General features: G+C 36.7%; 5 protein-coding genes across 7 annotated transcripts; 4 read left to right on the plus strand and 1 right to left on the minus strand.

Moving 5' to 3' along the window:
• The first annotated feature begins 36 nt into the window (after window positions 1-36).
• Window positions 37-2,848, plus strand: LOC135163065 (venom acid phosphatase Acph-1-like). Of its 2 annotated transcripts, XM_064122214.1 has the most exons (6): window positions 37-470; window positions 634-809; window positions 869-1,121; window positions 1,437-1,766; window positions 1,837-2,063; window positions 2,143-2,848. In XM_064122214.1, the coding sequence occupies exons 1-5, from the start codon at window positions 264-266 to the stop codon at window positions 2,047-2,049; spliced, it is 1,179 nt and encodes a 392-aa protein (XP_063978284.1). In that variant the 5' UTR covers window positions 37-263; the 3' UTR covers window positions 2,050-2,063; window positions 2,143-2,848. The 2 variants fall into 2 exon arrangements, with proteins under 2 accessions (XP_063978284.1, XP_063978283.1); XM_064122213.1 differs by having other exon boundaries at window positions 1,837-2,848.
• A 2,341-nt stretch (window positions 2,849-5,189) lies between these two features.
• LOC135163062 (uncharacterized) lies at window positions 5,190-8,526 on the plus strand. The gene is made up of 6 exons (XM_064122207.1): window positions 5,190-5,814; window positions 6,686-6,827; window positions 7,095-7,406; window positions 7,506-7,653; window positions 7,865-8,139; window positions 8,220-8,526. Exons 1-6 carry the CDS (start codon window positions 5,606-5,608, stop codon window positions 8,430-8,432), a joined length of 1,299 nt encoding a protein of 432 aa, XP_063978277.1. The 5' UTR covers window positions 5,190-5,605; the 3' UTR covers window positions 8,433-8,526.
• Window positions 8,527-8,559: 33 nt separating this feature from the next.
• Window positions 8,560-9,701, plus strand: LOC135163079 (dynein light chain Tctex-type protein 2B-like). The gene is made up of 3 exons (XM_064122237.1): window positions 8,560-8,873; window positions 8,994-9,127; window positions 9,325-9,701. Exons 1-3 carry the CDS (start codon window positions 8,710-8,712, stop codon window positions 9,504-9,506), a joined length of 480 nt encoding a protein of 159 aa, XP_063978307.1. The 5' UTR covers window positions 8,560-8,709; the 3' UTR covers window positions 9,507-9,701.
• On the plus strand, window positions 9,478-11,274 carry LOC135163071 (uncharacterized). Of its 2 annotated transcripts, none has more exons than XM_064122221.1 (5): window positions 9,478-9,614; window positions 10,032-10,300; window positions 10,450-10,623; window positions 10,764-10,845; window positions 11,014-11,274. In XM_064122221.1, exons 2-5 carry the CDS (start codon window positions 10,107-10,109, stop codon window positions 11,272-11,274), a joined length of 711 nt encoding a protein of 236 aa, XP_063978291.1. In that variant the 5' UTR covers window positions 9,478-9,614; window positions 10,032-10,106. The 2 variants fall into 2 exon arrangements, with proteins under 2 accessions (XP_063978291.1, XP_063978290.1); XM_064122220.1 differs by lacking the exon at window positions 9,478-9,614 and adding an exon at window positions 9,764-9,944.
• Window positions 11,275-11,311: 37 nt separating this feature from the next.
• On the minus strand, window positions 11,312-13,481 carry LOC135163063 (uncharacterized). The gene is made up of 4 exons (XM_064122208.1): window positions 13,244-13,481; window positions 12,666-13,179; window positions 11,918-12,368; window positions 11,312-11,716 (listed from the first exon to the last, which is right to left on the minus strand). Exons 1-4 carry the CDS (start codon window positions 13,263-13,265, stop codon window positions 11,426-11,428), a joined length of 1,278 nt encoding a protein of 425 aa, XP_063978278.1. The 5' UTR covers window positions 13,266-13,481; the 3' UTR covers window positions 11,312-11,425.
• Between the last annotated feature and the right edge of the window lie 107 nt (window positions 13,482-13,588).

The following is a 13,588-nucleotide window of genomic DNA, read 5'->3' on the forward strand; positions in this document are numbered from 1 at the left end:
AGTAGATTTTATATGGAACTATTCTAATGAGCAGAACTCTTTTCAATCCAACAAATTATCGAAAAACTGTTCAACTATAATTTTATAGTAAGAGTTCCATGCGTATCAGTGCGTATCTTGATTAATTCATAAGAAAATATCGTTATCAAGATGGAAGCGTTAGGCAGCATTTTTTCATGGAAACACACCAGTGGAAGCTTTCCTTGTCCTCGGAGATTCACGTTCATTTCATTCAATTATCATTCTACACTTAATAAGGCAGAATGAAGATTCATTGCAAGTGGTTGATATTTTACGCAAATATCTTTACTATTTCAACTATATGCAGTGCAGAATTGAAATTAATTCAAGTAGTGCTTCGTCATGCAGATCGAAACCCTCACAGTGGAACATTTCTGAATAAGTATTATCCTTCTGATCCTGATAAATATGAGAACTGGGAGCCGGATGGACCAATGGCACTGAATAATGTAATTAAACATTCTCCACTTGATGAAAATCTCGTAATTATTTATTGCAATGACGTCACTGTGAATTTCTCTAAATGTCTCACGTCAATTGCCCGTGAATCCATCACTTATTCAATAGTTAATTAACGAAATCAGTTTTAATTACAATTTGTGATTTATTTAGAAAGGAAAACTGACAGCTTACAAACTAGGACAATTCTTCAGGAAGAACTACAATGATTTCTTTGGTCCAAAGTATAGGAGTGACATTGTTTACTTCCAGTCAGTGGACCTGCCGAGATCAATTAATACAGCGCAATTATTAGCGGCAGGATTATTCCCACCCGAGTCCTCACAAATGTAAGTTTATATGCAAATGTAACTCCTGCGAATTTCTCTAAAGTCCCATTGAAATTCAGATGGCATCCTGATTTACTCTGGATCCCAGTGCCAATTCACGTGACTGATCTCCTCGAGGATACTCTGTTCTACTCATTCGTAATGTGTGAGAATTACGCAATCGATAGATTAAGATCGCAGGCTGAGGTAGAGAGACTGCTGTCGGCCTTATCAGATATCCGGACTCTGCGAAATCATCTGAGTTTTCATACCGGTATTAATCACACGAGTAGCACTCAAGGCTGGTTGCTATACATTCAACTAGCAGCCAAGGTTTGTTGAATCTCTTTACTATTATTACCACTTTTACAAAATAATTTGCAATTGTTCAAATAATTGATTTACCCCTTTTCCCCCGCACACGAAAAAAATCAATAGAAAAACGTATAATGAGAAAAAATAAGGGGGCAATTGTGGCAGTGGTATCGCCTCTGCAACTTGTGCCAACGTTCTACCGACATTCTGCCGACATTCCACCAAATTTTAGAAAATAATTTATAAACTAAAGGCATCAATACAAATCCTATTATTTATTGAAATCGTCGAGCCTTTGAAGACATTTATGAAGGACTAGAATTGATCTTTCAGATGGGTGTTGGACGTGAATTGGAGCCATGGACCAGAGAGATATTTCCGGATGGAAAATTAAAAGATATCGCTGCTGTGGAGTACATTCTGCAGACTTACACAAGTAGAATGAAGAGACTTGGGGGGGGAGTATGGCTCAAAAAATTTTTTAATGCATCAAAAAAATTAATCGATAATGAAAAAACACCAAAAGCATTTTTTTACACCGGAAACGAAATGCAAGTGGCGGCAGTATTGAATACTCTCGGTGTGTACGACTCTCACGTTCCTGGTTACGCCAGTAGTGTGATTTTTGAATTGCATGAACTGGAGAGGAAATTTTATGTGAAGGTTTGAAAATATTTCTATCAATGGAAATCTATGTTTTGGAATTTTTTAGAAGGTCGATTAATTATTGCAGGTCATCTACAAGGACGGGGACACTCCGGTCGATCTGCACATCCCGGGGTGTGGGGTCTTATGCCCACTGTCAATATTCAAATCTCTCCTGCGGAATGTCACTCCGGAGAATTTTCAAGAGGACTGCGGGAAATTGACGAACTTTTTTTCCCTGTCATCCTCTTTGACGAAAACTCAAAAATTGTTGTTTCTTTTGTCTAAATGGATGGAATAGGGTGCCACGAGGGGGTATAATGAGAACAACATTTCATATGAGGATAAAATTGAGTAGAAAATAGGAGGGACTCGAAAGTATCATTTGTTTCAGTTTCGTTTATTTGTCTTGATCGAAGGAAAAAAATGATCGCTCATTGTCGACTGCAAATCCATGTGACCCAGTTTAGTTTTATCATTGGCGAAATGAAGGCTTCGATTGCTCTCCAAGATCGCAGCCTCAATAATTATACTGTGAGGTTTGATTTCCGGAGTTAATAAAATTCAGTGACTGGACGGAGAGAGAAGGTTCCAGAAAAATCACGTGGAAGTTCTGTCATTCACAAGCAAGAATAAAAGCCCGACAGAAATTTGGAGGCACAATAAATCGAGAACTTTCCAATAAATATTTCTTCTGCAGAATAAATAACGTGACAATTTCGTACATTTTTCGACGATGAACCTCACAATTTATTTAATATTTCAGATTTCCTTCCTTGCATTCTCATAAAAATCCCCAGAAAATGATTTCTTATTATCGATTACCTGAAGGATCCATAATTTTTACTGAATATTTCTCTCTGTGTCGCCTTTATAATTTTTTATTCTCTAAAAAAATGCCTTAATTCCTCAAGAATGCAGTCTATCGCTGAAAATCCCTGTTGTGGTGATCCCTAAATTATTAAAAACATTAAAATTCATTCGCTATTTTTATATTGCAATAAAATTCAATTTTAAATAGCACTTGTAATTAAAGTATTATAACTATAATAAACAATGGTTATGACTGCGAATAGGAAAATTGAAAAAAAAACAGAAAATTATGACTCAATTAAATGATGGATTTTGTTAAGTAACAACCCTGGGACTGTAGCTAACTCGCGGAAACCAGAATCTGACGTAAAAGCCGGGAGTCTGGACTATAATCTGTCGTTTCCCCTGTGAATTTTGTTTTTTTTTGTCTTAACTTTCAGGCCTCTGGGCCGGTTGATGCAATACTGCAAGTGGTTTACGAAGTGCGTAGAGACCCGCGGGACCATTTGGCATTTCCGGAGGTGTCTCTCACAGTGGGAGGCAAATGGCAAATATTCTAATGAAAAAATTACAATCAACATAATTTTATAAGCGAGTCATGGCCATTTCCTAATTACTGATTTATTCGTCAAAAAAATTGCTACAAATTAATTTATCTGTTGTAAAACATATCTTCACAGTCCTTCACTCAACGTGATCTTTGATCTCTAATCTCAAACCCGCCCAAAACATCTCTAATCTCCCACAATGTCACGATTTTTTAAAATGCGATTGCGTGGCGAAATTTCATAATATTTAGCGAGAGCAAAATATAATACAACGTACATTGAAATATGAATAATCGTGTAGGGAAGCTCTTTTCTGATGATTTTTGTCTGAAACCCAGAAAAAAAATTGATAAGAAAATGAATTCCTTTTTTGGGGAAATTTATATCAATGTAGAGTAATGTGTATACCGATCTTGACAATTCTAAATTTACATAAATAAATGAATTCTCATCTGCAGTGAATTGTCAGTGAAATTGGAAATTTTATAACTTTTTAAGTCTTAAATCCTATTTATGACCATTATCCTAAAAATTAATGGTCAACTATCTATGAAATTCCTTTTTTTATAACACCGAATAATTTAAATTATTTTTTCTCCGAAAACAGTTTACCTATTTTGTTTGTTAATAATTCATCTATTATGTTCTTCAATTTGAATTTTTACTCAATTTATCTCTCGATCCTCTCCTTCATATTTGCTGTGCGGCAGAACCTTTATCTTCTCCTTCTCAACTGAGTCGTCAAATTTTCCATAAAAATGATGTTAAATTCCTAAACCATCGTAAATTGACTTATGAAAACTCGGCGTAAATGGGTCTGTAGAAATTACTGCACTTCCCAGCAAAGTCTTGGACGTTTTTTATCGACCATCAGACCCAATTATCCACTTCAAATCACCGGTAATCACCGAAGTACTTCACGTGATCATAATAACCGCTTGTACCGTGGAATGCTATTCGTTGAATGGAGAAAATAATCTGTGAAAATGGGGCCAACCATTCACTTTCATTTCATCTACTCTCAACTTCGTCGTGAAAAAAATCAAATATGCCAATAATAGGAGCAATAATCAACAATTAGCGTAAGACTCGAGTTAATAATTTAACAGTCTCGCTCATTCGTCCATTGATGCGACACAACAGAATTTTTATTTATAAACAGGAAAATTTTTTCAGTGTTCCGAATGGTTTATGTGAATCCCTTGGAAGAAATTACGATGCAATTTCTGCGATTCAATTCTGTAGTCGACAAGTGAACTGTTCAATAATTTTTACTGATTATTTTTTTTCCTCATCATTAATTAGCACAAAGAGAAAAATCACAATAATTTAAATAATCGTGTAGGAAAGTTGCAGTGGTGATTAACTTTTCTCAGCGAACGGAGGGAGGAGTTCAAGAGAAATTACTCGAAAAATGTATTTCAAGAAAAATAATTTTCACATAAATATCGTTTCTGAGTTAACAAATTGAATGGAAGAGGCAATAACTTATTTTTTATTGATCTTTACAAATATGGCACAAGGAAAATATCTCTTAAATCTAAAATACCACTCGGAAAAGGGACAATTAGGGAATTCGTCATTCGATCTGGAGAAATGAAAAAAAAAACAATTTAAAAAAAAATCATTTTTCCATCTCACGTTTTTAAATTTTGCTGGGGATGAATGACACATGATATTTATGATATGCTAAGGGCATTTCCTTCAAATAATTCCAAATTCTACCATTTTGTTTTTCACCTACTCCATCCTATCGCAGCTCATTTACTGAGTTATTTGGAGAATCCCAATTTAAAGAAAATCGTATTTCAAAATGTCATTCACAGAACTATCAGACTTTTCACCCCACAAAGTCACTGTTTATTTTTGGGCTCATAATCTCATTAAACGATTCGTAGTAATTATACGATAATCCAACAATATTTGTTATTTTTTCACTCCAGGCAGTCATAAGCATCAACTGGAACTTGGATAATCTTCCAGATGGCAATTGCTGATGCAATGAAGCCCACGGGAGCCCTCAGAAACCACGAAAGTCGACGCGATGTTGCATAGTACTTAACTGAAACATGTTCGACAAAATTTATTTGCAATGAAAAGAGCGACGAAGTCACCGCGATAGGGTCTGCCCACTCAGTCTCCATCGAAACGCTGTCCGAGCCACATCAAAACTCGATCCCCCCAGCAAGCGGTCTATTTGCTTCGAGCAATAAACATTGAATCCATCACATTAATTTACATTTCCACTCAAACATCTCGAGAGTTATTCGATAATTATTCTCCAACGAGTGTTTACAGCGTTGATACGGTCATAAATTAAATAAAATTGCATAGAAAAATCTGTTCAACTGGTTCATTAAAATCCTCAAGACAAGCATCTAAGTAAAGTCAAGAAAACATAAACTTAAAGAATCGAAAAACAAAATAATAAAGTATTTAGACGTTTGCCTAATTGAACCGTCGATTTGGTGAAATTAATCGGAATAAATCAGGAAGATGCCGAGCAGCAAGACAAGGGTTGCTATCGTTGGTGGTGGAGTTGCTGGTCTCGTCGTAGCTCGACACATCTCCTCGAGGCCACAAGAGTTCGATCTCACACTATTCGAGCAAACTGATGGGGTTGGTGGTACCTGGGTCTACACCGACGCCACCGAGCTAGATAAAAATGGCCTGGAGGTGCACAGCAGTATGTACAAAAATTTGAGGTAAATATCAGACGATTAACCTGATTTTTTATAATTAAAGGAATTGGTTATTAATCTGAAAAATTACGTGAGGCGATTCGGCGTAAATTCGCTATTGGCTTTTGTAAATATTGTCATTTTCCGAAGAAAATTGTTGGCCAAAGAATCATGGCAGTCTCAAAATTTGAAAAATTTTAAATCCAAATGAGCAAAATTCGGTAGAAAATTTCTTGGGGGATATTGAATAATTTTTTATGAATGTCTGGGTATTCGTATCTCAAAAGCTCACCCGAGATGAGTCAACTTAACTCATTTTACAACCTCGCTACTGTATAAATGTAATAATAGGTAATATAATAGGACCGTATTCATGTAAAAATCAGTTGAATTACGTTATGCACATAGTTTGTTCTTTCTGCCGTATAATCTTGTAAAGTTCCGGGCAATTAACTATAACAAAAAAAATTTACGTAAGAAATCCTAGAACTTACGTGGCTGTTCGTATAATTTTGTAGTGAAGGGACAGAACGAGCTAAATTACCTGATCTCCAACCTTGATATTTGATGAACATCTGAAAATCCAGGAGTAACGGGAGCATTTTTTTTTATCATTACTTTATACCATTTCGGTTGATCTAGAATACGCTGCCATGATTCTATCGCATCGTTCTACCCGACCGGATTTGAAATCGAAAGCTTTCGCATTTGAAGCAACGAAATTAAAATATTACTCCCTGATTAGCACAAACGGATTTTTTTTTCATAGAGACATGTTTTGCGCCCCGTTAAGACCTGAGATATGTTGATGATCAAACTTTGATCGTTGACACGTGAACAAAAATCTTTGAGAGGAAATATTGAAAATGGTATTAATGATTTTGCGAGTTTTTAGGACGAATTTACCGAAAGAAATCATGCAGATACCGGATTTCCCATTCCAAGAGAAGAATGGGCCTTCGTTTGTCCATCACAGTGTTATCCGGCAGTATTTAGAGGACTATACGCAACATTTCAATCTTTATCCTTATATTAAGGTGAGGAGATGAGAATAACTTGAATAACAAAACGGCTAATATCCTCATAAAAAATGGATTTACCAAAAAAAATCATAAAACATTTTTTTAGCGAATTTAATTTTCTACCTAAACTATTTTATGACATTTCCCTCTAAAGTCAATAGATTCTGAGATATTTGCAAAATAAGTAATACAAAAGTGGAAATAATGTTTTCTGTTGTGTGTTATTGATTCGCTTAGTCAATATTGAAAAAATAGATCATTGACATTCTCTGATGTTGACAGTTCAACAATCTGGTGACACGCGTTGAGCCATCAACATCATTGAGTGATCAGACAATCTATACGATCACTCACGAGGACCTTATCAGCAAAGTTCAGTACACCAAGACCTTTGACGTTGTTGTATTATGCAATGGGCATTACACTGTCGGCGCTATACCGAGGATTAAGGGGAGTGATACATTTTCTGGGGACTGTATTCACAGCCATCAGTACAGAATTCCGGATAAATATGCCGGGAAGAAGGTCTGCATCCTTGGGGCCTCCTGGTCAGGAATCGATATTGCAATCGAGGTCTCGAAGCACGCCACCAAGGTTTTTAAAATTCCCTTGATTAATATTTTTGTTATAGCAAGTAAATTAATTATATTCCGACGAAACCAACATTTCCACTTGATTATTTTCGCTACCAAGGTTTACTTGAGCCACAACCTGGACACTTTGGACGCAGTAATGCCGGCCAATGTTGAGCTGAGGCCTGGAATTGCCTCAATCCACGGCAATACCTTCATCTTCAAGGATGGAACGAGCGCACATGTTGATGACTTCATCTACTGCACAGGTGACAGACTTTAAAAAAATTATTTCCTCTGGTTGGCTTTCGGATGGTACCACGTCTACCTCGACATTGCCACGACTACTCCCAGACTAGTCCCGAACACTGCCTCCATCCGGGAGCCAACCGCATCATCACCCAGGCCCCCAAAATCCTGAAAACAGGAAAAATATCTCCATGGGTCTGTCTTCGCACAAATATTTTGGTAAATTTTCAGGATATAAATTCACGTATCCATTCCTGTCCGACAAAATCGAACTTCTGACGGAGGAAAATCACGTGGAGCCCATCTACAAGAATCTCATTCACACGGACATGCCAAATTTATTTTTCATGGGACTTCCCGGAATCGTTATTCCCTTCCCCATGTTTCACATTCAGGCCCAGTACATCCTGAGAATCTTGGAGGGACATCTCAAGCTCCCCTCACCAGAAGAAATGCGGATGGACTTTATGCGGGAGAAACAGATGCTCTTGGATCAAGGAATTCCAGTAAATTAATAATCATAATTAATAGTAATGTTGAAGCTGTCAGTTGAGTGACATTTTTTTTTATTCAACCTGTTGTCTAGGCTCGACATATCATCAAAATGAAAGATCGACAATGGGCATACTACGACGAGATAGCAACAGCAGCAAACGTTCCATCATTTCCACCAGTGATTAAAAAAATTTACGACCACGCAAATGAAATGCGAGAGCTGAACTTCACGACGTACAAGAACTATCAGTACAGAATACTTGATAAAGAGAATTTCAGTTTCCATTATTGTAAAATTTGTTAGGGTCTAACCCCCGATGACAGTCCAATAATTACTCCAATAACCGATAATGTAATTTTTGATTAATAAATTAATTGAATGAGGCAATGAAATTAAATCTCACTGCGTGGAGTTCATTCACGCTGCCTTTTAAAGGCCCTATTGGCGGGAAAAATAGGGCATGCGCAGTATTTACCTCCCGTAGCAACAGAGTATTTGACAACAAATCACACCTCTCATTTATGGCCTCTTGTTTATCACTCGGTTTATTATTTAATTTGCCTGATTTATTGACTGGACCATGTCTGAGAGTGATGACCAAGAGGTCACCACCACCGATACAAAGAAAAATCCATCAGTGGTGTCACTGGAACAAAACAACTCCAACGTAAACATTGAGCCACTCGACGTCGAGACAGATTCGTCACAGGCAGTTTATCGAATTCGTCCACAATTATCTGACAAGTGAGATAATTACTAGTTTTTTGGTAATTGTGTTGTGGAAAAGGCCTGTTATTTTATTTTGGGAGATGATTTTTTTATCGTCTACTCAGGATGGAACTTTAACCTTAAATTTTATTGCAGATTCAAACCTCAGCTGGTGAAGGAATTGATTCACGTGGTACTCCACGATCATTTGGCTACCAAGAAGTACTCTATTGAGGAGGCCAACAAGTTGAGCAGGACAATTGCTGATTCCATTAGAATTAAAGTCAAAGGTCAGGGAAATCATCAATTCCATTTTTCTTCCCTTATAGCGACATTTAGAGATTTTTATAGTTCAGTTGTCAGTAAATTATCCTCATTTTGGAACATTAGGGCACAATAATCCAGACAATTTTACATGGAGAACACATCATATAATGGAGAGAATGAAAAATGATTCTAAAGTCTTCGATAATTTTTTCCATTCCAGAACTTCATTATCGACAGTACAAATACGTAGTGAATGTCGTTCTGGGGGAATCCCGAGGAGCAGGAATGAAGATGGGGACAAGATGTATATGGGACGCTGAGGCTGACAGCTACGCTCATGGAAGTTTTAAAAACGAAACGATCTTTTGTGTTGCGTGTGTTTACGCTGTATTCTACTACTGAACCAATTTTGATAACAGACATTAGTTGTGCATGACGAGAACCCTCTAGTCTTAGTTGACGAAGTTATTACGACTTATTCATCCCTAAGGACAATTATCAAGAAAATAAGTAATTTAATTTGTTAGTGGATAAATTAGGGTTCGGTTGATAAATAAAAAGGATAATAATTGAAGAGCTTTTGTGGTGCTCCAAAAATTTTGCGTCCCTCGTTTGTTTTGGGCGTCCTCAATAAACCATAATTCACAAGAGAAGAATAGAAAAATGGAGGAACCCGGGGAAATATCCCCGAATGATCTCGAGATTATCGAATCTCATAAAAACATTATTGAGCGAGACTCAAAAGAGGTTTCCGGAAAATGGAGAATAATCGCCATTTTTTTGCACTTCATTTGTGCAGGCTCTGGATACGGTTGTTCAACATTATTCTACATTTTCTGGGTGAAAATTTTGGCAAAATACTCCACAGTGGCTAGCAAACCATTTTTTCACTCCATGAAAGATTTCTGACCTTGTTCATCTGCTTAGGAACACATTTTTGGACTGAACTGTCCCATCTGGGCGAGACTGGAGTCCCCGATACATGTCAGACGGCTCAGGGAAATGGGAAGTGAGATGGTTGAGGAAGAGGGCCCCGAAATTGTCACTGACGACTGGAGGAAAAAATTGATAATCGAGTTTAAACATGACTTCCACTGCAATTTTTTCTTCTATATTAGTTTGTGCTCGTGTTCCTTCGGGGTTGTGTGGCTTATGCTGTTCTGGAGGTGTGGAAAGGGCGGATATGACACGAGAGTGCAAGTACTTTTGAGTGGAATTTCAATTTTATTGGAAAATGTCGTTGAAATAAAGAAAACTAAGATTAAAGGATCATTTTACGCACTGTCGTAAAGTCCCTGGATTATAACTCGGATTGAAATTTGGTGAATAATCAACATATCTGTAGTTTTACAGCCCCTTGGAGGATTGTTCCGCCTGCATTACTATTTCATCTAATTTTTTCACCGATTGTCATCGGGGTTGTTCACGATTTTTTATATGGCTACTGGAGTTTTACGAAGAATTTGAAGACAGTGGCATCATCATACATGAATGCAACGGAAATATCGAGCTTTGAGAAGTAAACTTTCTCCTCAAATGTTAATATATTTTTTTATCAATATAACGTCTTTGTCTAATCGTGCCTTTGGTAAATGCTGATGAATACGGTGAGTCATTATTTTGATTTAACTGATCTACTTGGTCACAAATATTTTGCAGCCACTGCGAGATAGTCTCATATTACCTAGAGGTTTACAACATCAAAAGATACGATGTTTGCTACGTTTACACAGCTCTTCAGGTATTGAAAACATCGGCTGATTATTTTCCAAAAAAGTCCTAACTTTATGTTATAAAATCGATGGCTATTTGATAAGCTTTTGACACCTCTGATTTGAATTATTTGTTATAAATATACTCGTGGTTTTATTCTTCTAATTTTGATCGCATGAACAAAATAATTATCTAGGTATTTGCATGGATAATGGCCTGGAGTTGGCTTTTAATTCTCGGAACTCTCTCCCTGCGCGTGATAACAGCCGCTGACTTTCGCTTGCTCATCACTACTGTATACAAAGTTCCTAAGAGATCGTCAAGTGAGCAGGGGACTGCTGTTGAGATACGCGAGACTCTGGAGCCACCACCCACGAAGAAGAGAATGAAGAAGATAATTTTTGCGATTCCAGAACGAGACCGCAATCAATCGAATCGATCATCTCTCGCAATTTGAATAAATAAGAGGACTAATATCTAATAATTTCATGTAATTACTGAGCCCATTTACGTAGTTTATTTTTTAATTCAATAAAAATATGAAAACAAGATTTTCTGTTTAGAGAATTTTCGAATAAGATGATTACCATGATTATATTTTCATGAACTCATGATTTATGATTTGTCTCTAATAGTTTCATACTTTTAATTTCTTCTTTCAAGAACTCGTGCTCTTCTGCAGAATCCAACAAAAATTTTGATAACTTCGGATTTACAAGAAGAAACGCTGTTTGATACAATTTCGAAAATTTCTTTCTCACTAAGTCCTTCTTTCTCCTCCATTTAACTACGAGCGTTCTACTTTGGTCAGCAATCCCCGCCATTTCTTTCAATTTCGATAGATATTCATCAATTTCAAGAGATAGACCACGAGAGGTTTCTTTCACATGAGCTAAAATCTGGAAGAATGATCATAAATTGAAATTTTGACTTCATTAATTACTCCGTGAATATCTCCCAAGGTAACCAATTTACGAAAAAATATCAAGGAGACTTTTTTATGTGGAATTTAATTCTCCACAGAAATGTTTTTATGAGATTTTACTGTAAATATGACCATTTTGCAGATATTCACGAAATTGTGAGTGATAATTTTTTACTGGTCCCATCGTCCATAGTTGCTTTCGAATCCTCCCAACTTCCTCTTCACGTTCATCTAGCCTCTCCCCCAGACTGTTTTTCGTAGCCAAAAGATTCGTGTAGACATTGACAGTTCGACCATCGCCATAATCATTCATCCGATCGCATTCATGATTAATTCTGTCCAATGAATTCTTGAGCTTGAAAAACGCAACTCTGATTTTTACCAGGTTTTTTATCCTCTTCTCCTGCCTCCTCATCAAGAACTGAATTTTCTTTGGGGGAAATTTTCCTTCCAGAGACTCGGACAGTTCTGATTGTTGCAGGAAGAATTTCTGCTTGATCTCTTCGAAGATGAATAGTTTATCCTGATATTTCTCCTCCAATTCCCTGAGTTCGTTTCGACAATGTCGTTCAGAAATTTGTGTGTCTGATTGTATTCTTTTAAAAGTATCCAAAGTATCTTCATACCTGATAAATATTCATTCATTACTAACAGAAAGAGAATTAAAAGAAAGATCCGCGAATTTAGAATTTTTGAGGAACGAAATTCGGTCTTTAGTTTTCCGCGACAACCGTGAAAACTATGAGATATAGAAAACAATTTTATAAAAACTTTTTGAAGAGAATTAAATTCTACACAAAAAAGTTTTATGATATTTCCCTCTAAATCTTTTCGTTCCGGACATATTTGCATGGTAATCAGTACCAAAAATCTTGTAATTCGCTTTCATGACTTTAGTGATCTTTAAAAATTGTATCAATCACTTTTTATCATCGTAAATCGATGCACCCGAGGGTTTCTCAAAGTAACTCATGATTTTGTATCTTCCCAAGTAATCCTTGCACTTTTTGTGCAGCAAGTTGTTCTTCAGTTTCAGGGATCTCCGTTCCTCCAATAATTCTTTCAATCGAGAAATAGTAAACAGTCTAGCTTCAATGATTGACAATTGTCTGTCGTCTTCCTCTCGTTGTAGAGTCGTTACTAATTCTTCTGGAAAGGGTTTCCCTTCTACATCGACGTCTGAGTATAAATCAAACTTGTCTGAGAATTCCTCTTCACTTTCTGTTGATAGAGATTTTCCTGATGACAATGAGAAGGCAAAAATTCCCTCTTCTTGTTCATCTGACGTGTGTGCTTGACCTTTTGGCCTCTCTTCTTCATCGTAGAAATAAGTATCAGAGGATTGACTGAGAATAAATTTGTCGGGGGAGACTTTATCATCGAAATCCTCGGACTCGGGGCGTTTTTTGTGATCCTCTTCAGAATCCGAAGACACATCTGCGATAATAAGATGTTTTCAACGGCCAAGCTCATGCCATTAAGGATATTTACGGGTAATTACCCTCTGGTGAATGTTCCATCATTAATTATGATAAGGAGACATCGCCAAACGTCGTGACACGAGTCAGTTTTCGGAGAATTGACGTCGAATTTCACTTATTGTTGGTTAACTGTCCAATTTTCTACTCGTAATGAGACCAATAAAAATAGTCCATCTGGGGTATTTTTTTATTGTCGTATTGTCAACTAAATAATAAATAATAAAAATAATAATTCAAAATGTATTTTCACGCGAGATAGTGTCGCACTCTCTGTATTAAAAGAAAATATATGAGTGTGTGGCGCTGATGTCGCTCTCTGAAACCCTAGGAAAGATGACGCCTCCCAGGGACCCTAGTTCGCTAGT

Source organism: Diachasmimorpha longicaudata, chromosome 5 (genome assembly GCF_034640455.1).
Source record: "Diachasmimorpha longicaudata isolate KC_UGA_2023 chromosome 5, iyDiaLong2, whole genome shotgun sequence".
Classification (NCBI taxonomy): domain Eukaryota; kingdom Metazoa; phylum Arthropoda; class Insecta; order Hymenoptera; family Braconidae; genus Diachasmimorpha; species Diachasmimorpha longicaudata.